This window comes from Penicillium verrucosum, assembly GCF_028828655.1.
Source record: "Penicillium verrucosum strain IBT 35672 chromosome Unknown utg000002l_segment0_segment0, whole genome shotgun sequence".
NCBI lineage: Eukaryota > Fungi > Ascomycota > Eurotiomycetes > Eurotiales > Aspergillaceae > Penicillium > Penicillium verrucosum.
This window is the reverse complement of record NW_026643211.1, coordinates 106,540-131,860: the sequence shown is the minus strand read 5'-3', so window position 1 is coordinate 131,860 and position 25,321 is coordinate 106,540. Positions and strand designations below refer to the sequence as shown.

The 25,321-nt window shown below is 33.1% G+C and overlaps 2 protein-coding genes across 2 annotated transcripts; one reads left to right on the top strand and one right to left on the bottom strand.

Annotated features, from left to right (window-relative positions):
- Window positions 1–15,064: 15,064 nt before the first annotated feature.
- Window positions 15,065–17,547, top strand: N7516_005682 (GAG-pre-integrase domain-containing protein; the record flags this gene model as incomplete). The annotated part of the gene is made up of 3 exons (XM_057218402.1): window positions 15,065–16,481; window positions 17,005–17,342; window positions 17,488–17,547. 3 exons carry the CDS (start codon window positions 15,065–15,067, stop codon window positions 17,545–17,547), a joined length of 1,815 nt encoding a protein of 604 aa, XP_057072493.1.
- Window positions 17,548–20,334: 2,787 nt separating this feature from the next.
- Window positions 20,335–21,423, bottom strand: N7516_005681 (NAD-dependent epimerase/dehydratase family protein; the record flags this gene model as incomplete). Its single annotated transcript, XM_057218401.1, has 1 exon — window positions 20,335–21,423. The coding sequence occupies one exon, from the start codon at window positions 21,421–21,423 to the stop codon at window positions 20,335–20,337; it is 1,089 nt and encodes a 362-aa protein (XP_057072492.1).
- Between the last annotated feature and the right edge of the window lie 3,898 nt (window positions 21,424–25,321).

Below are 25,321 nucleotides of genomic sequence, written 5' to 3'. Positions count from 1 at the left end.
TTAGTAGCTAGGTTAGTAGGTAGATTAGCAGCTAGCTTAGTAGCTAGCTTAGTAGCTAGCTTAGTAGCTAGCTTAGTAGCTAGCTTAGTAGCTAGCTTAGTAGCTAGCTTAGTAGCTAGCTTAGTAGCTAGCTTAATATCTAATAGGTAGTTTACTATCTAGGCTACTATCTAGCTTAGTAGGTAGTTTAGTAGGTAGCTTAGTAGCTAGCTTAATATCTAGTAGGTAGTTTACTACCTAGGCTACTATCTAGCTTAGTAGGTAGTTTATAGCTAGCTTAGCAGCTAGTTTAGTAGGTAGCTTAGTAGGTAGCTTAGTAGGTAGTTTAGTAGCTAGCTTAGCAGCTAGCTTAGTAGGTAGCTTAGTAGGTAGTTTAGTAGCTAGCTTAGCAGCTAGCTTAGTAGGTAGTAGGTAGTTTACTATCTAGGCTACTATCTAGCTTAGTAGGTAGTTTATAGCTAGCTTAGCAGCTAGTTTAGTAGGTAGCTTAGTAGGTAGCTTAGCAGCTAGCTTAGTATCTCTAAGAATATACTGTTTCAGGTGTAAGGCCTGTCAACCGGGTAAGATACGTTGGCTTGGGAGGAGGAACAAAGGTGTATTGGGCTGTGTGTGCCAAGACTAATTCTTGCCAGAATTCAGGGGTCCCGGGGGGACCCAAGATTAAAAGGAAATGTGCGTGCCAAGGCTCGGCACCGATCAGGTGACGAACCCCGCACGATTCACACACGTGTCAGAAACTTCTATGAATACATATGTCGCCCAAGTTCCTGTTTCACCTTTGAAAGGACCTTTATCCTTTACAGTATCTAGTAGGTAGTTTACTATCTAGGCTACTATCTAGCTTAGCAGCTAGTTTAGTATCTAGTAGGTAGTTTACTATCTAGGCTACTATCTAGCTTAGCAGCTAGTTTAGCAGCTAGCTTAGTAGGTAGTAGGTAGTTTACTATCTAGGCTACTATCTAGCTTAGTAGGTAGTTTATAGCTAGCTTAGTAGGTAGCTTAGTAGGTAGTTTAGTAGGTAGTTTATAGCTAGCTTAGTATCTAGTAGGTAGTTTACTATCTAGGCTACTATCTAGCTTAGTAGCTAGCTAGGCTACTATCTAGATTAGTAGGTAGCTTAGTAGCTAGCTTAATATCTAGTAGGTAGTTTACTATCTAGGCTACTATCTAGCTTAGTAGGTAGTTTATAGCTAGCTTAGCAGCTAGTTTAGTAGGTAGCTTAGTAGGTAGTTTAGTAGCTAGCTTAGCAGCTAGCTTAGTAGGTAGTAGGTAGTTTACTATCTAGGCTACTATCTAGCTTAGTAGGTAGTTTATAGCTAGCTTAGTAGGTAGCTTAGTAGGTAGTTTAGTAGGTAGTTTATAGCTAGCTTAGTATCTAGTAGGTAGTTTACTATCTAGGCTACTATCTAGCTTAGCAGCTAGTTTAGTATCTAGTAGGTAGTTTACTATCTAGGCTACTATCTAGCTTAGCAGCTAGTTTAGCAGCTAGCTTAGTAGCTAGATTACCCGCTTGATTAATAGCTAGTTAGTAGGTAGATTAGTAGTTTAGTTAGCTTACTATCTAGACTATTATATAGCTAAGGTAGTCTATAATCTAATCTAATCTAGATTCTAGATCGAGTATCTAATCTAATTTAGTATCTAATCTAATTTAGATTTTACTATCGAGTATCTAATCTAATCGATCTAATCTAATCTAGATTCTAATCTAATCGATCTACTAATCAGTTATCTAATTAGAGTAATTTACTTTTATTTTAGTTAGAGCCGGGTTCGAACTCGCGACCTTTAAGATATATATCGTATTTAACCACTACGCTATATACCTAGTTTTTTCTATATTTATCCTATACTTACCTATAACCGTACTCTTTAGTTAGTAGAACCCCTATACTATTACCGGATTATATAGCGGTATAAGCGCTTACTAATACTTATAGTAGCTAGGGTTTAAACCCTCTTTTAATTAGGAGGTAATACCTAAGTATCTTATCTAAGCCTACTTTTATACCGTTCTATATAGATATATATATATAATAATTCGGTTAGTAAAGTTAAATTAAATTAAATACGTAACCTTAGAATTATATCGTGATTATATAATCGCTACTTAATCCGGCGTAGATTAGATATATCCCGGGATTACGTGATATAGCTAGTTAGTGCCTTAGGCTACTAATTATATCGTAATTACGTAATCGCCGCCTAATCCGGCGTAGATCGGTATATATCACGTGATTATAGGGTACTTACGTGATCGCCGCCTAATCCGGCGTAGATCGGTATATATCACGTGATTATAGGGTACTTACGTGATCGCCGCCTAATCCGGTATAGATCGGTATATATCACGTAATTATAGGGTACTTATATAATCGCCGCCTAATCCGGCGTAGATCGGTATATATCACGTAATTATAGGGTACTTATATAATCGCCGCCTAATCCGGCGTAGATCGGTATATATCACGTGATTATAGGGTACTTATATAATCGCCGCCTAATCCGGCGTAGATCGGTATATATCACGTGATTATAGGGTACTCACGTGATCGCCGCCTAATCCGGTATAGATCGATATATATCACGTGATTATAGGGTACTCACGTGATCGCCGCCTAATCCGATGTAGATCGGTATATATCACGTGATTATAGGGTACTCACGTGATCGCCGCCTAATCCGGTGTAGATCGGTATATATCACGTGATTATAGGGTACTCACGTGATCGCCGCCTAATCCGGTGTGGATCGGTATATATCACGTGATTATAGGGTACTCACGTAATCGCCGCCTAATCCGGCGTAGATCGGTGTATATCACGTGATTATATAGGTCACGTGCTTTATCAGGCACTAAGGTGTCTATATCTCAAAGTCGAATCACGTGACTAACCCTACCCTGATCACATGAGGAGTCAATTTTCCAGCCAATCAGAGGCCAGGATCTCAGAATTCGCAAGGCGGAATTTTAGGCATAGTCTGTTGGGTACCTTTTCTGTAAATTTGCTTCGCTGCGCTCAGCAAAATTACTTACTTAGTATCCGACTAAATAGCCTATCTCTATATATTAATATATCTTATCTAATTATAGGATTCCTTAAATTCTTATATAGGTATAGTAATTATAAACTTATAAATTTAAAAGATTAATAGGAATAAAAATACTTATTCTCTAATAGTAAAATTCTTATTATAAAATAATCTACTTTCCTAAGTTAAGTTTCGTTAGCGATCTATTAAGTATATATATAATAGCCTAGACTACTTCTAGCTAAAGTTCTTTAAGAAGCTATAAATCTTTAAAAAATACTCTTACTTTAATAATAATTATTCTTTTAGATTACTTAGTAAAACTATTCTATTCCGGAGTACCGATAATAGAGTACTAGATAATTATCCCGTTCTTTTATAAAAAATAGATAATATCTTTATTTATAAAAGCTTTATTATTTAATTAAAATATATAAATTAGTAAATTAAACTAGATCTATAATTATAAAATAAATTAAGTAATTACTTCTTAATAACCGCTCTTCCGCTTATAGCTTTATATCTAATAAAAGCGAATCCTATTAAAATAAAAGTAGAAGATCTATTTATTATTATTATAAGTCTTTTATAGTATTATAAAATTAAAATATATTTAGTTAAGTAGACTAAAATTTATATTTTAAATATAATATAAGACTTATTATAATATCCGAGAGAGTTAGTAAGTCTTATAAAGCTCCGATTTATACTCTATAATTATAAATAAAATAATCTATACTCCTTCTACTATCTAAGTAAATCGTTAAACTTACTTATTATATATATAACTAAAGTATTAATATTATTAAGAAGCTATTACTTTTAAAATAAATAATAAAAAAGAACGCTTAATATTAAATAATATAATAGTAAATACTATTAAGAATATAAAATCTATTTAAGAAAGTATAAAAAAGTTACTAATCTCCTCTAAATAAGAGAAGATCTTTTTAGTTATTTTATTAATAATAGTAAGTTTGTTAAAATTAGCTTTATATTCTTTCTATTTTATAAATATAATTAAAATAAGATTATAGTAAAAGCTAGATAAGAATTCTACTTCTAATAAAATAAGAGTTATAGGATTACCGGAGCGGCCTATAGTCCGAAGTTAGACTTTATTTATTTTATAAAGCTTAGTTATTATATTACTAATCTTTAGTAAGCCGTTAAGAGGTTTAAATTTAACGAAGAAGCTCTTATTATTAGTAATATACTTACTAGTAGCTAAATTAACTAATTAGCGATCCTTAATCGACGATCTTAGATTAGTTAAGAAAGTAGTATTAACCGGAGAAAGGATATCTTATAAAGATAGTACCGTAAGTAGTACTTATTAGGAAGATATAGATAGAGAAGATATAGATATCTTAACCTACTTCTCTATATTTAACTAAGAACTATTTAATATAGTTAAGAAGGACCCTTTATCGTCTTCTCCGATCTCTATATAGTAAGACTAAGTAGTACCTTCTTCTTTAGTAAGTTTTATAAGAAGTTCTTTTGAGATTCGTGAAGTATCGCATGGTTTCTATTATATTAGGAATACTAATGTCTAAATACCCTACCGGTACGGGTGCCTATAGTACCCGAAAGTATAGGTTCGGGCCTTAGCATATCTTATACGGATATATACGGATATATATAAGGGCTAATAATATAAATCTAGTTATATAAGTAGCCTCTAGGATCATATCCTCCCCTACCGAACTAGAAACGGCCCTCCGTTTCTTCGAATAAAATAGGTAAGTAGACGTATAGGCCCTAAAGGCGGTAATAAAGGGGTTTTCGGATATACTAAGTCTATTAGGGATAATAAGGTATATTAGGATATTAATAAAGAGAAGTATTTAGATATATTTATATCTATTTAGGGATATCGGAATATATTATCTTTTAATAAAGGAAAGTTCGGCTAAGTAAGACTAAGAATAACTTTATAAAGATTTATTCGAGGTCTTTTATACCTAGATATTAAGTTATTTCGGATAATAAAGTAATAAAATAGTTAAAATATATAAGATATAGTAGTAATAAGTTATTAAAAAAAGAGATAAAGAGATAAAGAGATAAATTTATATTAAAAATAGATTTAATATAAGTAATATAAACTTAATATAGTTCTTATAAATCTATAATTAAACCGATATAAATAGGATTAGTCTATTTTAATAAATTATTATTAGATCTCTACTTATTAATTCTTTTCTTCTCTCTCTCGCTTTTAAATTCTTAGTTTCTTTCTCTTTTTTAATTAATTTTTATCGATTTTTATCTTTTTTTATCTAATTATAAATAGTTCTATCTTTTTTATATTTATTATAACTTAATTTTTAGCCTAAATTATCTTTTAAGCGGCTAAATATATAGAGCCTAAACCGCTTATAATCTTTAGAGATAATAAGAATAATAATTCGGATAATAATAATAAAAAATAAAGTAAGAAAAGTAGTAATAAAGCCGGCTTAAGTAAAAATAAAAAAGAGCTAGTAAAGATTATAAATATAGATACTAAAGTAGATAATAAAGATAAAGATATAATCTCTAGCTATAATTAACTTAATATCTATTAATAATAATTTTATAATTATAGTTATTCCTAGACCTATTAAAGCTACCGGTACTATTATTATAATAATTCCTAGTCCGATTAGACCTATTATTAAAATTATTAGGCCTATAGCTAAAGCTATTATATTAATAACTAAGATAATTACGCTTATTCTTAATACTATTTTTCCTAGTCTATTTTAATATAATAATATAAGAAGCTAGTCTTATTTTTTACTATCTATTACTATTAATAATATCTATTAGACTATATAGATAAATAATAGTATATCTAACTCTTTCTATTTTATTTATATAAAGCTAATTATTATTTTATAGATACTAGTTATAATAGCGCCGGTCTATTTATATTTATTAAATTATCCGTTATACTAATAGATAATATATAATATTAGATTAATATTAAATAGATTATATTTAATTAGTAGATTAATAAGTCTATTTATTTAAATATTATTAGTTATATATAAACTACGCTTAGCTAATTAATTAGCTATTTAGCTCTTATTAGTAAGATATATAAGCCTTATATTTATAATAATAGATTATAAAGGTCTTATTATTTAGTTTTCTTAGAGGGCTTAGATATTTAATAGAATCTAGCTTATATAAATTATTAGTATTTTAATACTAATAATAAATATTCCTTATATAAGTTTCCTAGGTCTAATTTATCTTATATAATTATTAATATAATTATAGATATTTTAGGTCTTATTATTAATACTTTAAAATAAATATATAATCTTTTATAGTTCTATTAACTAGATAATCTTTTTAAAAATAAACCTATAATAATCTATTATATTATTATTTATTATCTTATTAAAAAGAAAAAGACTATAGCTACCGGCCTAGCTTTAATTATATTAGATAATAATAATATTATATCTAGATTAGCTAATATAAGTAAGAAGAAGGATAAAAATAAAAAAAAGCTATAAATAAAAAAAAAGCTACTATTATTAAAGCTACTCCGGTATTTATAAAAATATATAAAGCTATTTAGAATATTATTAAAGCTAATAAAAAATATATAGCTCTTATATCTATTATTATAATACTAGCTTATAAAAAGACTAAAGATAAAAAGAGTAAGGATCTTAATCCTTTTATTTATATAAATATTATTCCCTATTTTAGTCTTATCTTTAATTCGAATCTTTATATTAATTTATTAGACTAGCCGAAGATTTACTATAATAAGAATAAAGAGTATTTTATAAAGTCTTTTAATTATATCTAGAAGGTACGCTAATATATATAATATAATTATTAGTTTATATAGGAATTTACTATTTCTTAAAGCTAATAGGATAAAATAGATAATACTAAAAAATTAAAATTTAATAATTCTAAGACTAATTCGGAAGAATCTATAAATATCTTTTAATATTAATTAATAGTAGTATTTTATTTAGGGTCGTTCGGATCTCTTTTTAATATATTAATCTTTTTTTAAGATATTTATATTTTTATAGCCGTAATTTAGTAATATTTTTTAAGCTTTATCTTTTTTAGATAGCTTTTTTTATATTATTATATAAATAATATAATTCGAATTATTTAATTTCTCTAGCTTTTTTTATTATAAGCTTTTTAAATATCTTTTAATAATAATAAAATAATAATTATAAATAGACTTACTATCCGGACTAAGTCTTCTATAGACTTTTAATAAGTATTTTTTACTAATTTATACTTTAAGGAATTATTTATTTATAAATCTTTAGATTTATAATTATTTATTTCTAAATCTTACTTATTTATATTTAGTAAGCTTTACTTAAGTACTTTATTAATAGTTTTTTTAGACTATTTCTTATATATAACTACTTATATCTTTATAATAATATATTTAGCTATAACTTTCTTTTTTAGGAATTTAATAAAAGCTCCTAACTATCTAAATTCCTATTATTCTTAATATATAAATATAAATAGATCTAAATATATTAGTAGAGAGGATTTAATTTTATTAAAGATCTTATAAAATTCCTTAAGATAACCGATCTTCTATCTAGCTTATTATAAAACTAAGCGATTAGTTAAAGAGACTTATAAACTAGGATCTTTACCGATATTTATATTTATTAGACGCGTATTATTAATTAGATTCCTAAGTATATATTTATCTAATTAGATTAGGATATATATATTAAATAGATAGATTTATATAATCTAATATAGGCTAAATTATATACTCTCGAATTTTTATTTTAACTTATTTCGAATTAAAATCTAATTATCTAATTTAAAGCTTATTTTTATAATTACTAAGTCCTAAATCTTTTACTTTTTAATTATATAAATAAATAATAGTTTATTTATTTTTAAATAAGTATTTATAAGCTATTAGATTTACTTATCTTTATCTAATTTTATTTAAGCCCCTAATTAATTATTATTATTAGTAGTAATATATAGATATATACTATAAACTAAAAAAAAAGGACTTATTTTTATAATAGTATATTCTTATATATATATTATAAATACTATTTTAGTAAGATATTTATTTTATAATCTTATAAGCTTTTCTATAAGATATTTTATAAATATCCGGTTAATTAAGCTATTAAAATTTTCTATTTTTTTATTTATATAAGGATAATATAATATAATTATTTTATAATAAGCCCTAAAAAAACCTATAAAATATTTTATTATTTTAGATAAGAGATTTATACTATTATCTAAAAGTAATTTATTAAATACGCTATAATATATATAGATATTATAGAATAAAAACTTTATAAAGATTTCTTTAGTAGTATTAAAGATTATTTAGGCGATTAGCTAGCCTATTATATAGTCGATTACTATAATAATTTACTAATTTCTATTTAATATAATTAAAAGAGATCTAATTAAGTCGATTCCTTATTTTTTAAATAACTAGATATTATTTATTATTATATATTAAGCTACTTTTTTTTTTAAGTCTTTTTAGGATCTTTAAAATATTTAGTAGTTTATATATTCTTTAGCGGATTTTTTAATATTTATTTATATAACTAGCTATTATCCTTAGGATTAAATAATACTATTTAGACTTAAATAGCTAAAATAGCCGAATTTATAATATATTATTTATAAAAATTCGGCTTAGAAAGATAATTTTAAATATAAAAAGATTACTCTATTATTATATATAAAAAGTAATTATTAATTCTCTTTTAATAAGGCCTATATAAATATATATATATTCTAAAAACTAAGTTTATTAGCGTATTTCTTTATAACTTATTTTATAGCTTTATTTTTAGATTTTATATTATTCTCTAAAAATCGGATTATAGCTATTAGCTATTTTTTTTTTAGGATATCTTATACTATTATTATAGTAGTAAGATATATATCCTAAATAAGCTATTTAAGGCTAATATTAATAAATATAATTCTAATTAGATTAAGATAGCGACTAATAGTATTTATAATAATATTTTTAGTATTTTTTCGATATTATATTATTAGGCGGTATTATTAAAACTCCGCGATCTATTATATAAATCTTTTATTATATTTTTATATAATATTAAGATATTATAAACTAGTATTATTAATAATATTAAGATATTATAAACTAGTATTATTAATAATAATAATAGTTTTAAAGCGATCTCTATTAATATATTTATCTTATATATAGATTACTTCTTTAATAGCTAGTAATTTCTTTTTATAGACTAGATAATTTAACTCTATTTTATAGAGTTTATAGCTATTATATATTATTAGATATAACTTATTATTATTATTTTTTTATATAAAGACTATTTTAATAGCTTATTTAAAGATATCTATTTCGATAATATATAATTTATTCTAATCTAGCTATTTTAGAACTAGGATAGATATTAAAAGATCTTTTATCTTTTAGAATATATTTTTATAAGCTTCTATCTATATAATTAAACGGAATTTTTACTTTTTAAAGATACTATTACTTTCTTTTAAAAGTTTATAAAAAGATATATATATCTTTAAAAAGTTATAAATAAATCTATAATAATAAGTAGCTAAATCCAAGAATTATTAGATATTATAAATAGTTTTTAGCTATAGCTAGATTTATATAACTTTAATCTTAATTAAAAGAGGCTATATACTTCTATTATTAATAATATAATTATAGAATTCGAGTTTATATATTATAAATATATATTTTATAAGTAAAGTATATAATTCTTATTTATCTAATAGTATTAATATCTACTTAAGATATTTCTAATATTTCTTTATTAAATTAAAGAAGATTAAGATATTATCTAGATAGACTACTATATTATAACTTAAAAAAAGGCGTAATATATTATTTATAATTAATTAAAATATAATAAAGATATTATAAAGCCTAAATAATATAGCTAGTTATTTATACTTATCTTAGATTATATTAAAAGCTATCTTTTTAACTAATCTTTATCTTATATAGATTTATTAGTATCCGGCTATTAAATTGATCTTTAATAAGATTTAAATATTTTTAATAATATTTAGAAGCTTATAGATTTATAAAAACGGGTATCTATTTTTTTTTATTATAGAGTTAAGGGCCTAATAATTAATATATATACGCTATTTCCTATATAGCTTTTTTATAAATACTACTAGGAAATCCTAGATATTACTCGACTATTAGATTAAGTCTTTTTAAAGGAGTTCTTTAATCTATTTAGCTTATTTATTAAGCTTCTCTATAAAAAGATTATAGATATTAATATTAATAAGTTAATTTATACTAATATAGATTTTATAAGCTATATTATATTCTAATAAAAAGACTATAAATAGTTCTATCTAGAATAATCCTTTATATTTCGTTAAGATTTATTAAATTCTAGGATTATTATAAATTAGTAGCTCCGATTTAGATCCTTTAGATTCTTTATTTATATAATAGACTATAAAAAGATATCTTTTATAATTTTTCTTTTAAAAAAACTAATATATTTATTAGATAAATACTAAATTAATATAGATCTTTTTAGCGTAAATTATTTAATTATTATTTATAGAATAAATATTATAGATCCGGTAATTATAATTTATAAAGATTATAATTAAGATTTATTAATTAATATATAGATTCTCGATCTTAAGGAAATCCCGTCCTAGAATAATATTATATTCTATAAAGAGTATTTAGGTTTTAATCCGTCCTACTTAATTATTAATCTTAGTTAGAAAGATTATAAATCTTTTAATAATTAGTTATTTATTATTTATAATAGTAACTATTAAAGATATCTTAAATTTCCGGATCTAAATCTATATATTAAGTTTCTAAAATATTTAAGATAAGATAAATATATTACTAGCTCTACTATTAAAGAGTATATAGATAAAAGTAGTCTATTAATTTTTTATTTTAATCTTATTTTAATAAAATATAAAAAAGTTATTAAATATATTAAGTAAAGCTAAAAAAGATAGTAAGATTCTCTATTATTTAAAGAGCTCTAGCTAAGCCTATCTAAATATATTTATATAATAATTAAGATCGAGAATATTATTTATATTAAATTATAATAATTTAAAAGCTTTATTAAAGCGGTTAATAAGGGCTTTTATATTATATAGTTATACTAGTTTTTTATAAACTATTTAGAGATAACTTTTTACTTTTATTTAATCTCTTCTATCTTTATTTAATAGTAATTATAAGCTAGATAATCCTTTTTTTTATAATTATAGTATTTTTAGATCTCTTTTAAACTTATAGCTAGCTAAATAAATAAATCTATAGCTATAAAAATCTTACTATTAATATCTATTATATTAAAATAATAAAAAGTAATCTTATATTAATAAGTAATAGCTTATTCTTATTTATATTAGATAAATAAAGCGATAATATCTTAGAATTTTTTAGATTAATCTTATTCTTTTATTTATTTAATTTAGTAGAAAGATTTTATTCTAATTATAAATTATTAGATAAATATTAAATCTAAAATATTCTAATCTAGATTAAAGATAATCTATTAAAAATTAAAAATATATTCTTAGATTAATTAGTTTTTTTATTTAGTCGATTTATATTATTTATATAATTTTTTAATAAATAGGTACTTTATAAATTCTTATTAAAGCTATACTTTAAAATCTAGCTATATTTTAAAGATTTTAAGTTAGAGAAAGATATAGTATTTCTTATATTATTCTAATTATTATTTTATAAATCTTACTAGCTTTTTAGACGTATATAAGATCTTTATTTAATTAAAAAAGTTATATCTAATAAATTTAGATAATTCCTAAAAATACTAGTTATAGTTATATATCTATTTATATATAATATTATTAAAGATTATCTTATTAAAATTATTAATTATCCTAAGATTATTTAAAAATCTTTTTTAAGTCTCTTTATTTATATCTATAATATTCTTAAATATTAAAATTTAGGCTTATATAAAAATATTTAGAGCTATCCCGCCTTCTTCTTAAAAAAAGAGAGGTTTTTAAAGGACCTTCCTAATAATATTAAGAGCTATTATAATAGCGTTAAAAGATATAATAAACTAGGCTATCTTAACTTAGACTATATTAATAGCTTTAATAGCTATTATAAGCTACGCCGCTTTAGTTTATCTCTATTAGAATATCCTAATTTTTTATATAGCCTATATAATAATAGGATTAATATATCTTTAATTAATTATAATATATAATTCGATAAATATATCTTATTTTTTTTTAATTAAGATATTAAAAGCTTTATTTATCTTTAAACTAAGCTAAAAGTAGACTTAAGTCTTAAGTATTTATTAAAGAATATTTTTAGCTATTTTAATTAGATTTAAATAATTCTATCTTAAAAAAAAAGTAATTTTTCTAAATCTATTTTTCTTTTTATTAGATTAGGAGGCTATTATCTTCTTATAATAGCGCCTAAATATAGATCTTTTTCCGCTAAATATAATATATATAGTATTATTATAATTATTTTCTACTCTTTATTAGTCTATAAGACCGTTAGGATTTACTTCCCCTCTTTATCTAAAGATTTTTAGGACCTTTTTTTCTTCTCTTTTTCTAGGGTAGAAGCTATTCCTCTATTTCAGATAATAAAATAGTTAAAATATTTCTTATAATATCTTTATATTTAGCCTAGTAGGTCCGCTAGATTATTATCGGGATAATATAAGAGGATATTAGTATCTCTTAGATCCGATTAGATCTTCTAGAGATACTATCTTATACCTTCTTAGGCTACTATAGGAGGTAGCTTATACCGATATATTACTAGATAAGATTCGTAAAGTATTATATAGTTTCTATTATATTAGGAATACTAATATCTAAATACCCTACCGGTACGGGTGCCTATAGTACCCGAAAGTATAGGTTCGGGCCTTAGTATATCTTATACGGACATATACGGACATATATAAGGGCTAATGATACAAATCTAGTTATATAAGTGGCCTCTAGGATCACACTTTAGCTTTCTCTTTTACTTTCTTACTTAGCTTTTCTATATTAGCGGTCAATTTCTTAGTAATAGCTAGATCTAGTTTCTAGTTATTCAGCCTCGTTAATTTAATAAAGTAGGGGTATATAGCGAAGAAGTACTTTTCTCCGTATATATACTATAGCTATCTCTTTAAAGTCTTATTCGACGAAGAGGTTATCTAATTAGTAGAGGAAGTAGCTAGTTTAGCTTCCTACTTACTATTAAGTATTATAAAGGCTTCCTATAGGGCTTTACTCTTAGGTTTCTTCCTATTAAAGAGTACTCGCTCGGAGCGGTAAGCGTTAATAACGCTTATAAAAATAGTCTATTATTTTATTATAAATATCTTAATATATTATTAGTAATAGAACTATAGTTTATAAGATATTAACGCTTATAGAAAGTTATAAATAGCGTTTTCTTCGGACTTAGTAAAGTCTACCTTCGCTACTTTATACTTTATATAAAGGTTTTCGACTTTTAATAACTATATATTAATACTAATATCCTTAATTAGGGTAAGAAGTAGCTTATTCTATTATCTTCTAATAAGTTATATTTATATCCTATTAATAAAAAAGAAGCGTTTTTAAAGTATTCGAAGAAGCTCTTTTATATCCTTTATATCGATTACTAAGCTTTATAACTCTAGGAAAAAATAGTATTTTATTCTTTTAGAGGCTTTATTAAATAATATTTAAATAATTTAGTAATCTAATAAATCTTATTTATAATTATAGCGGTCGGTATTATAATCTATAAGTATTTTATTAAATAGACGACTACTTATAGAATCTTTAATATACTTCTCGTTAGTTTTAAGTAGTTATTTAGATTTTATTAAAAAAGAAATCTAGCTTTTCTTTAAAGTTAATAAATCTAGATATTACTATATTTCTAGGCTCTATTTAGAATTCTCTATATCTAAGAACTAGATTCGCTACTAAAATAAGGATCTAAGGATTATCTTTCCTTTATAAATACCGCGGTTAGTACCTAAAAAAGTAAGATTATTATAAAGAAGTAATATCTTAGCGTTATTATACTTATTCTTTATATTATTCGGAGGTAAGGAAGAGGTAGAAAGTAGATTAGATTATACTTCGTCTAGTATATTAATCTATTAACTTCTTATATACTTCTTACTTAGGGATATTAGGGGTTATTAGAGGCTTAGAATAAGCGACTAAGTAGTAATCTTATAAAGAAGAGTTACTAGCTAACCGGGCTTATAACTATCGAACGAAGGAATAGAGCAAGTGACTTAATACCAAGTTCTTACTATATAGAGCAAGTGGTAAAATGAGTATAATTCTTAAGAAGTGCAAAGTCTTCTCTCTATATATCCCTAAGTGCTTACTAACAAGCAAGAAGTGGGTCCTGCTTATATACAAAGAGAAAATCTGGTAATGACGGGACGGGCAAGGAGTCATTCTGGTCGACAGTATATAAGATAAGAATACCGGGCGAGCCCCCCTCTTACCCTCCCTCTTTTCCTTCTATCTATCGCTCTCTTTTTCCTATCTTTTTCCCCTCGTTTTCTTTACCTCTTTCTTTTATTTCTATTTAAAGCGCCTATAGGCGTAGAATATACGGGAGTTCCTCCCTACCCCCGCGAATAGTAGGTATACCGACGCCTAGCAACCGAGTCCTTACTTATTATCAATACAGTAGGTTTTAACCCGATACTAACACTTCTATATCTATCTCAACCGGCGGAGAAGGACGGGGCAGCAACTAGAGGACCCTTAGCCTTATTATTATAGAGTTGCTTTCTATAGGCGCATATTTACTATACATAACTCCATAGCTTAGCACGTCCCAATACCCCTAGGGAGGTAGTAGAGGAACGGGCTACGCCCGTTCTCTTATGGACGTTAATTAGAACAACAACAACAACAACATTGCGTGACCTCCGAAATTGAGCGAACATTTTTCTTTGTTCATGCACTCGGCCCCAAGTACGAGAGCTTCCGCGATCATATCTTCCGACAAATGGACCTTGTCAACGAAAGAGATGCAAATGGGAGTATTATCAAAGCAGCACCTACATTTGACTATATCGAGAATAAGGCCATTGAGGAAGAGCATAGAAAAGGGCAATTGGGCAAACAAGCAATGGAGTCGCAAGCACTTCCTGCTCTTGCCCTAGTTCGTGGGCCAGGTGACAAGAAGCTCATACCGTCGTCGGACGGAACTACTTGTCGGATAGAGATTGATAACGTCCCATATTGCTCCTTCTGCCGAAAACCTTATCACATCGACGCCGAATGTTTCACCAAGAACCCGAGACTGAAGGTCCAAAAGAAGGACGGAGACGGACCGAAGCCAAGACCAGGCAGAATGCACATAGGCGCACGCAGACAGTCGAAGAGGCGGACCTTGACGGACGACGAGGACGACGATGGGAGTGGCCCAAAAGACCCGAAGAAACCAACCTTCGTGGCGACGAAAGTCTCCGGAAAAGATGTCAACGAAGCATTTGGAAACGATATCGAGGGCAATCTCACCCTGTTTGACCATGTTCCCATTATGATGGCGATAAAGACCCCCTCTATCCGTGACGCGTGGATCGTGGATAGTGGATGCGCTCAACATGTTTGCAATAGCGCCTCCAGGTTTGTCCAAATGGCTAAATATCATGGGCCTTCACTGAGAGGCATTGATACCTCAACAGCTCCCTCGGGCGTGGGAACAGTAAATATCCTGTGCAATGTACGCGGCAGAAAGAAATGGCTAGTGCTTGACAACGTCCTGTATGTTCCATCTGCACATGCCAATCTCATATCGGTGCTCCAGCTGCTCCAACGAGGCGCAAAAGTCGAATTCTCAAGCCGGGATGCTATCCTTCGCAACAAGTCAAACGGAAAGAATCTGTTTACTGCCAGTGAATATCATGGAGTCTACGCACTCGATCTGTGGGCAAGTCTGACTTTCCCCTCTTACCATGTTAGCCCACAAATGTCTCTGTGGCACAGCCGGCTTGCTCATATGAGTGACGCAAACCTTCGGCGACTCAAGCAGCAAGCTCATGGCGTGCGGGACATGGAGGCACGTCATCCATGCAATCCCTGTCTGCAGGGGCGAATGATCGAAAGGTCTCACAGAAGATCAAGAGTCAGCAGGAGAGGAGAACACGCAATGGACCTCCTCCATATTGACGTCGCAGGGCCATTTGATGACGGCCTAGATGGCAGCCGTTACTGGCTAACCATCGTTGACGACTTCAGGGGCTGGATCGAGATTTTCCCGATACCGCGAAGACAATACTTCGTCATAGAATCACTGCGGTTCTTCCTCGACCACAACGAGCGTCCCGAGCGAAAATGCAAACGACTACGTCTGGACCGGATATCTGAACATATGGGAGACGAGATGAAATTCATGTTGTTCTCGCGCAATCCAAGCGGAGGTGACAGGAGTGGATCAACATCAGCAAAATGGGGTTGCCGAAAGAGCTCATAAGACAATCTATGACCGTCTTGGGCCTACGCTGGCACATGCAAGGCTGCCGTCTAAGTTTTGGCCGGAAATTGCTCGAACTGCAGCTTTCCTCTCGAATCGGTCGCCGTCATCGAAGCTCAACATGACTCCGTACCAAGCGTGGTACGGCGACAGACCTGACCTCTCAAGACTAAGAGTCATCGGATCAAAAGGAGAATACTTGATTCCGCCAAAGCAAAGAAAGAAGCTCACGGATCCACGAACAAGGCCATGTATTTTGCTGGGCTACGAGGGAAATACCAACTACCGTATCCTCCTGGGAGACGGGAGAATCGTTGGAACACCAAACGCTGAATTTCAAGAAGTCCTTACAACTCCCTCCACACAGACTTTACAAGATGTGGGAGCCAGACAAGACGGCTCACCTGAGGCAACGGCTGCTGTCGCAGGGGGGAGTGGGACGGTGGGACTAATAAACCAACCGTCGGTAGAAATACGGCAAACATCCGTGCCTGCCTCGGGGCGCCAATTGTCGATGGATCCCCCAGAGCGGGCCCTACCTAAGTCGAGAAACGATATCTCGCACACACTGCCTCGGAGTGATGATAACTCGCGAGTGCTTACCCAGCCGAGTGACGATAACTCGCAAACTCAAGCGTTGTCCCAAACGAGTGACGATGACTCGCAGCCAGCTGTTGCTGTACAGGGAGACAGGACCTTGTCGCGCACACGGAGTGAGAACACCTTCGGACCTCTATCACCTGCTTATCAGGATTCCGTCCTTGGGATTGAATCGCCACCCGGTGGCGACCAGCAACAGGGCGACGCGGTTGCTGCTCAAGGAGACATAACCTTATCGTCCATGCGGAGAGGGAACACCCTCGGACCACTATCACCTGATTATCAGGATTCTGTCCTTGGGATTGATTCACCATCCGGTGGCGACCAGCAACACCAACGAGGGCCAATTTTAGAACGGCAACAATATTCAGAGCTCCATCGGCCGGTCCATGAAGTTCAACAAGGAACATTAGATCACCACCCTGAACTAAAATTTCGGGCTTCGGAAGCCACATTGGACAATCCTGATGGGGACGAAGAGCTTGCGCTCTTGAACGTACCTAAAGAAAACGTCATTCCAACCTTCTTGGCCATGGCTGCAAAGGAGACGGAACCATTTGAACCCAAAACTCTGAGCCAAGCAAAAAACGACGCAAGCTGGGTGGATTGGGAGAAAGCCATGCTTGAGGAAGTGAATTCACTCCACCAAAATCACATGTGGGAGCTTGTGGATCCTCCCAAAGATCGGCGGGTGCTCAGCGGTAAATGGGTCTTCAAACTCAAGCGCGGGCCGCATGGCGAAATCATCCGCCACAAAAGCCGATGGGTAGTGAGAGGATTCATATAAGAAGAAGGAATTGACTATAATGAAACTTTTGCATCGGTTGTCAAGCCAATGAGCTATAAGGCTCTCTTCGCCATCGGAGCGGCCCTAGACTTGGAGATTGAACAAATGGATGTCAAAACCGTATTCTTGTACGGAGATATCGACCACGAGATCTACGTCGAACAGCCCTACTATATAACGGACGGCACGCTAAGGGTCTGCAAGCTTCGAAAGGCCCTCTATAGCTTAAAGCAGGCCCCTCGGATCTAGTACTAGACCCTAACAAACTTCCTTCGTAGCCTTAGCTTCGAGCCAATTACCGCCGATCTCGGTATCTTCGTCCGGAGCAGTATGTATATCGTAGTATACGTTAATAATATCCTAATCGTGGGTCCGAGTATCGCTGAGATCAAGAGGATTAAGCGGAGCCTAAGAAACCGGTTTTAGATAACGGACCTAGGGCTATATAGCTACTATCTCGGGGTATCTATCTAGCGAGACCGTCAAAATAGGAGACTGCTCCTAAGCCAAGATGCATACATTAACAATATTACTTATCAACTTAGAATTGACAATTGCGCCCCCGTCAGTACGCCGATCGAAACCTCACTACTTCCGGAAAATAGTCTAGACTATACCTATACTCTAGATTAAAGGACCTCTTACTAACGCATTATCGGATCACTAATATACATTATGCTTAGAACTAGGGGGGATATCGCGTATACGGTCTCTATCGCTAGTAGATCTCTCTCAAACCCTAGGCCCTAGCACATAAAACTGGCCCGTCGCATCCTACGGTACCTCAAAGGAACAAAGAACCTTAGACTCACCTACTAAGGTCAGCTTTAGACCCTAAGAGGCTTCACAAATGCGGATTAGGGAGGATGTCGCGCCACGAAACGATCTACAGCTAGCTATCTCTTCAATATTAGAAGCGGGGCAATCAGTTGGCAATCGAAACGCTAGGGCGTTGTTGCCCTTTCAACCTACGAAGCTAAGTTTCTAGGACAAACGCAAGCCACTAAAGAAGCCGTCTGGCTAAGAAGACTTCTCAATGAATTGAATGTGGATCAAGGAACAACCGCCACGATCATCTGCGGTGATAACCAGGGTGCCATCGCTCTTACTTCAAATCCACAATACCACTCCCGCACAAAACATATAGAAATCCAACGCAAATAGCAGGGAGAGATCCAAGATAGCGGAGGAGTGCAGCTTGGCTATGTCCCAACCACAGAACAGATTGCTGATGGTTTTACCAAACCTTTGACTCGGCAAAGATTTGAGTGGTTTCGAAGAGAACTCGGCATCGAGTAATCACGTCTCCATTTCACTCGAACCAGTCTAAGGTGCAGGATACCCTTTCCTTCTTTTCTTCTCAAAGGAAGTTTTTGGAAGGTTTTAATGGGACCTGTCTCAACCGCGATTGAAGTGTCACCGGCACCATCGGAGATGGTTGCCATCGAGTGGGAGTGTTGAGTATCACGGTGGTCAAAGCTTGTGTGGCGAGACTAGCGATGTACATTTAAATAGACGGGTTTCCCACTTTTGATAGTAACCCTAACAAGAATATTACAACTACCTATCTCAACGCTCACATCAACGCTCACATCCACACTAACGGTTCAACAAAAAAGCATTCCAAGACGACACTCTCATCTCTGTTTGCCTACATCTGAATGAAAGGTGCCAATGTCTATTGTAGCGAGGAAGCTATTGGGTCGCAAGCTATCAAGGGAAAGCAATGTGGAATACGTCCTTTGATAGTGAGGACGCTTCAGTTGTTAGTTTATGATTTTGACTATTAAATTGGCGAAGATCTAACTAGGGGTCCTTCTATGTATCCAATGATGACCCTTCGGAACAATGAACAGATGATGATGTTGCGCAGGGCTTTGCTCCTCCGAATACTCTTGGATCACTCGGATACTGGTCCCTAACACCACGAAGAGGTGGTGCCTGCACGTCGCTAAGGGCTTGTTAAGGCAGCAATCCCCTACGAAGCACACTTGTTTTCGCAGCACCTCCCTGCGAGGATTGTTGTTCACGCAGACCTATCCTGCGAAGCACCTTAGGATGAGATACCGGAACGGAATTTGATTTTATGGGGGATTGGAGCTTGTACCAAGTTGAATTGATCATTGGATAGGGCATACTTTGCGCGTGACGCGTAACTTTGCCTATTCCTTGTAGCCCACTGGGTTCCATCGCAATCAAATTCATTGATAGTTCGCATTCTATTCAATTTACACGGTAAAAAGACAGTATCATCCCGTATCTTGACACTAGACCTTGTTTTTATCGCGAACAAAATACACAGAAAATGAGAATTTGTTGAGAAAAAAATATTTGCATATGTACTATAACGGACGGTCCCATTTGCAGGAACTTGGGATAAATTTGCCGCAGATACCCTACTCTGGGACTATCCTTATTCACGACCAAAGCCAACACCCAAAATTTCTCCCCTCTCCTGCCTTGAGACCTCATTTTCTATCTCTTCCTCCAGAGCGTCCTCCCAACGGATAGAAGAGGCTTTCCACCCTAACCTCTCTCTTATTCTTTTTCCTTGGATCTTCAGGCTTCCTCCGAAGATAATTGTTCCAAACGGATGCAATGACGTTGCCTCGTCCGGCGTCAGGTGATCCACGCCATCATCGAGTGGGATTGATCTCATTCTCATTAGAGATTGAGCTGTTTTGGCATAAGTGGTTTTATCCGGAGTTACCCAATCAGAAGTGAGAAAGTAATATCCTTTGTCATTCCAGTGCGCCTTGGAAGAGGAGCTTGGATTGCTGGCATATCGAGTCTCAAGCTCTGCATTGGCAGCCTCGACCAGGGCGACAATTGCATCTGCTACATCCTTCACATGAACCATATCAAATCTGTTAAGACCTTGTCCGACGACGAATGCTTTTTTGCGCTGCATCATCATGTTGATGTGATACGCAGCCCCTTTCTTGACTGGACCAGATCCCACACCAACAACCGCTGGTGGGCTGATGATTGCAGTTCGAAGACCATTTTGAGCATGTGTAGCACCGAATGATACGATACGCTGCTCCGTGGCAGCATGGATTTGTGTCGCAGGCAGATCAAGTATCGCGGACAGATCGGATGTATCATCCCAAGACCTTGACGGCGGAGAACCGGGCGCGAGGGCAAGATCAAGAACAGTGGCAGCCCCTGACAAATGTATGTAGTACCTAGCGGACTCCGGTGTGGTTGAAGAAGCGATTGCGGAAAGGAGAGTATTCGTTCCGACATTATGATCGCCGTTGGCAAGCTGAAGCGTAATAGACGCCTTGGCAGCTTCTGATATAAGAACTCCAGGAGTGTCGAGGTTGCCAATAACAGTCGAAAGGGGTATTCCAGGATATGCATCATGGATTGCAGAGGCCTGCTCTTCATTGCGTACGATTGCTGTGACATCCCAGGATGGATGACTCTCCAGAAGAGATGAAAGCGTCGAGCCGCCAATATATCCAGACGCACCGATAAGGAGTATTCTTGGAGGCATAGTGATGAGCGATGCGGATCGTCAATTGGCGAAGGGAAAGGTCAGACGGAATTCAAGATAAATAATTGTTTGCGAGATATTTGCGATGCTTTTCGCCTCTTATAAGAAATTGTCGTGTACGTATAGGCTATAATACATTGTCCTCTGGTTAGCTTACATATCGCTTATAAATGAAGTTTAACAGTCCGGATTCGATTAATAATGCTCAATTATGGCGTGACAGTCACAGTTCTGTCCAGATACTGTAAGGATGACTTTCACTACAGTCTGGAACTTCATCCGGCCCCCACCCGATGGGGGCTATTCTGTTACAACCTGCCCCTGGACTGGCGAGTTACAAACTAGGCCAAAAGACCACTATATCTGAGCATTACGCTCAGATAGTCCAGGCTCCGTTATATATAGTGCGTGTCATGACATATTCGTTACTTTGGAATTATTCCAACAATTACAAAACATGCTTATAGTCGGCTGGTTGACTCAAAGATACGGGTCAGGATAAATCATACTGATAAACTTGGTTTCCTCGAAGCGTATCCTCTCGCACAACTTGACGCTTTTAAATCGGAGTCTACTTAAAAATAGCTTAGAACCCCGATCCCCCGGTGGGTGGGGTGAGTGTCTCGCGCAGCCGGCTTAGTGAATCAAGCCGGGATTTTCCTCCAGAAAACCCCTTCACAGAGAAAGAACTATGCTGACAAGCTTCGTCAATCAAAGCTTTACTTCGTACAAGATCTCGAAGTCCACCTAGCCCGTCACATCTCACAAGACACCTCACCAGACCTGCGCACGAATATGGGACATTCGACCACTCCCAAGGATACTTAGCCATAGCCCCAGGAATTACACTTATGATTCTAGGACTTAATAAAGCCGTCAGCAGGAACCTGACTTTGGTTGTTCGAGTGGAGGTACAAGACCCCAGAAGCTATGCTGGGCTTCCTGGGGGCAACCTGGCTCCTAGAAGCTGCTTGTATGTCCCCAGAAACCGCACTAAAGCCTCCGGGAGCAAGGGATCCCCCAGGGCCAAGAAGTGCGTTCCCGGGGCTGATAGATCTGTCAGCAGGAAGGTGACTGATTTCGTGAGAGTGGGAATAGAGAGTCTACTAGTTACGCACGATTTCTTGGGGCTATGTGATTCCTGGGCGGCTTATATGTTCCCAAAGTCGGCTTTTGAAGTCTTTACGGCCGCCAAGGTTGGTGGATAGTTACGCAGAGCACATCGTCAACTATTGCACGTCTTTATATCAAGCCACTCAGGATACTGCTCCAATATCGGCCACGATCGGACGTCTGGTCAGATCAGGAGATGAACATTCTCTCACCCCAATCCTGAACTTCACTTGGTGAATTGTATTAGCATCTCTGTAGTAAAAGTCTATGGCTGATAGTGAGTCGCGCCGGGTGCCTTTTTAATTAGTTTTCGCCTTAGTCGCAGTCCACGTAGAGTTTTACTGGATAAGAACGTTTCAAATTGAAGCACTATTCCTATGCCTAAGGCCGGCGGCCTCTAAAGAAGTTGTTGTGGTTCAGAGGTATGAATTGACTCATTATCTCAAAGGGAAACAGAAACATGAGGCTATATCTACAACGATGGGAGAAGTTGATTTCCCATCAACCTGGTCGTCCGTATAGACACCTCGGAGTTAATTCCGACGGTGGCGCTTGATTCCCGGTTTATATTTTCTTTAGCCCTAGAAATTTACTCTACGATCTATCACTTGACTACCCAAACTCGAGTAGGCCTTGTGTCTAAGGCGCTTAGTAAGTTCTCCCTCTTTGACTCAGTACTAAAACATACACTGTACTAACATTTATACACCAGAATATAATATGGACCAGCAAGCTATATAGTGCCAGTGGAAGATATTGTTCTCAGCCAATCCACTTTGCAAGCAGCCAGCCGACTAAAGGGACAAGACTTAGGCTGGCTAGTCTAAACATCTATGCGAAGATGTCTCTCCGCCACAGTCGACTAAGCTGATCTACGTCTCTATGCGTATTCCTAAGGCAAAAGCGCGAATACCCGCGTCGTAGGTATATGAATCTTAGCTTGACCTATCTGGAGTTCTCCTAATCCGGAAGTCGAGGCGATCTAGAACCGAGGACAGTCGACCACAATATACGCGCGTAAGGACCATAGCTCTTTATTATCTCTTTATCCCTAGTATTTACCAATAGGACATATAAGTCATAGACTAAAATACCGATCTATAAGCTAATATATAACAGTGAACCATTAATATCGCACTAGAGTGGCCCTAGGATACGGTAGCCCGTTACTGCTGTATAAAGCTATAGCATATATACTAGACCTTATCCTATCGCTCTATACCATATAGCATATCCTAGGTAAATAATATAACTCGAAGGAGCGGGCTAATAATAGGGTCGAACAACTAATTGCGAAATTCGCCGTATAGAACGTCCGTTCTTCCTAGTAAGGTAAGTGTCAGATGAAATACAGGCTATGTAGGAATGAATGTTAACCTCAAGGGATTAATATTGTAGACTCTAGAGAGAAAGAAAAGAAGAGAAGAAAAACTAGCTACTGTCTAACCATTATCCTAAATCCTATATATCGGGATCATATACAGCCCTATATAACCGTCACGTAACTCTAATACCCCCCTTTAGGACGAAGACTATTACTATATCTCTTTATCTCTACTAATAAAAACTCTCTATTTTGTTTTCTTATTTTCTACTATTTCCTATATATTATAAACCTATATCTACCTATAAAATTTAATATATAGATTAATTAAGACCTAGTATCTAGATAAACTTTATATATACTTTTTTATTAAGCGCTTTTATAAACCTATCGGCGACGTTACTCTTCGTCTTAACGCGTTATAAATCGATCTTCTTCTAAAAAATAGCGTCCTTAATAAAAAACTATTTTATATTAAGCTAACGTATATTATTCTTATACGACTTTTTATCTATTAGTAACTATATATTAATATTATCTATTAAAATAATAATTAGATTATTTATCTTAAAAAGATTAAACGCTTTAGTAATCTTTAAAATCTATTAAGTATTTTTAATAGATCGATCTAAAGTATACTATTCTATAGCTATTAATAATAGAGTTATAATACTTTATTTCTTTAAGTACTAAATAATAAATATATTACTAAAAAACTAAATAATACTTTTTATTAATTTTAAATTATATTAATTACTATATAAAATATTAGTATATATAAAGAATAAGATATCGTCTATCCTTTTTAATATTATACTAAAATATATTATATTATTAAGATACTTGTCTATAGTTCCAAAATTACTAGTTATACAATATACGTAGCCTAAGCGAGATCATGTGCATTGGACCCATATATCTCGCAGGCTATTGATATGTCTGCGTAGGTCCCCGAAGACCTCCGAAGGTCCACCTTGAAGGTGCCATCTCGGGTCTAGGCGGGTTCTGCACCTTACTTTGTATGGTGCAGGACGTGACATATTTCTATGGGAGAAATTAGGTTTTAACGATTTTTGTATGGCCGATCAATTCAGACAAGGAAAAAGTATCATTATAACCGGGTTATCGTTATACTATCGTTATAACGGGTTTTTACTGTAGTAGACTATGTAGTTAGTAGTTAGATCAGACATCTAGTTAACAATATCTCCCGTGTGCGAAGGATTGACATGTGAAGGGGACCAAGCGCCCCGCACTTTGCCCAAGCATTTTCTTCAGCTCTCGAACTCAGACAGCTCCCAACCTCAAGGTCTACAATCTAACATCCCAGGAAGATTCCAAGTCCAAATAAATACATTCATTCAAGGATGAAAATTCGTTTCTAATTCATGATTATCTATGAAGTGCGTCACAGGTCGCTTTTGATCAAACAGGAAACAGATGGGGAAAAACACGCCAACT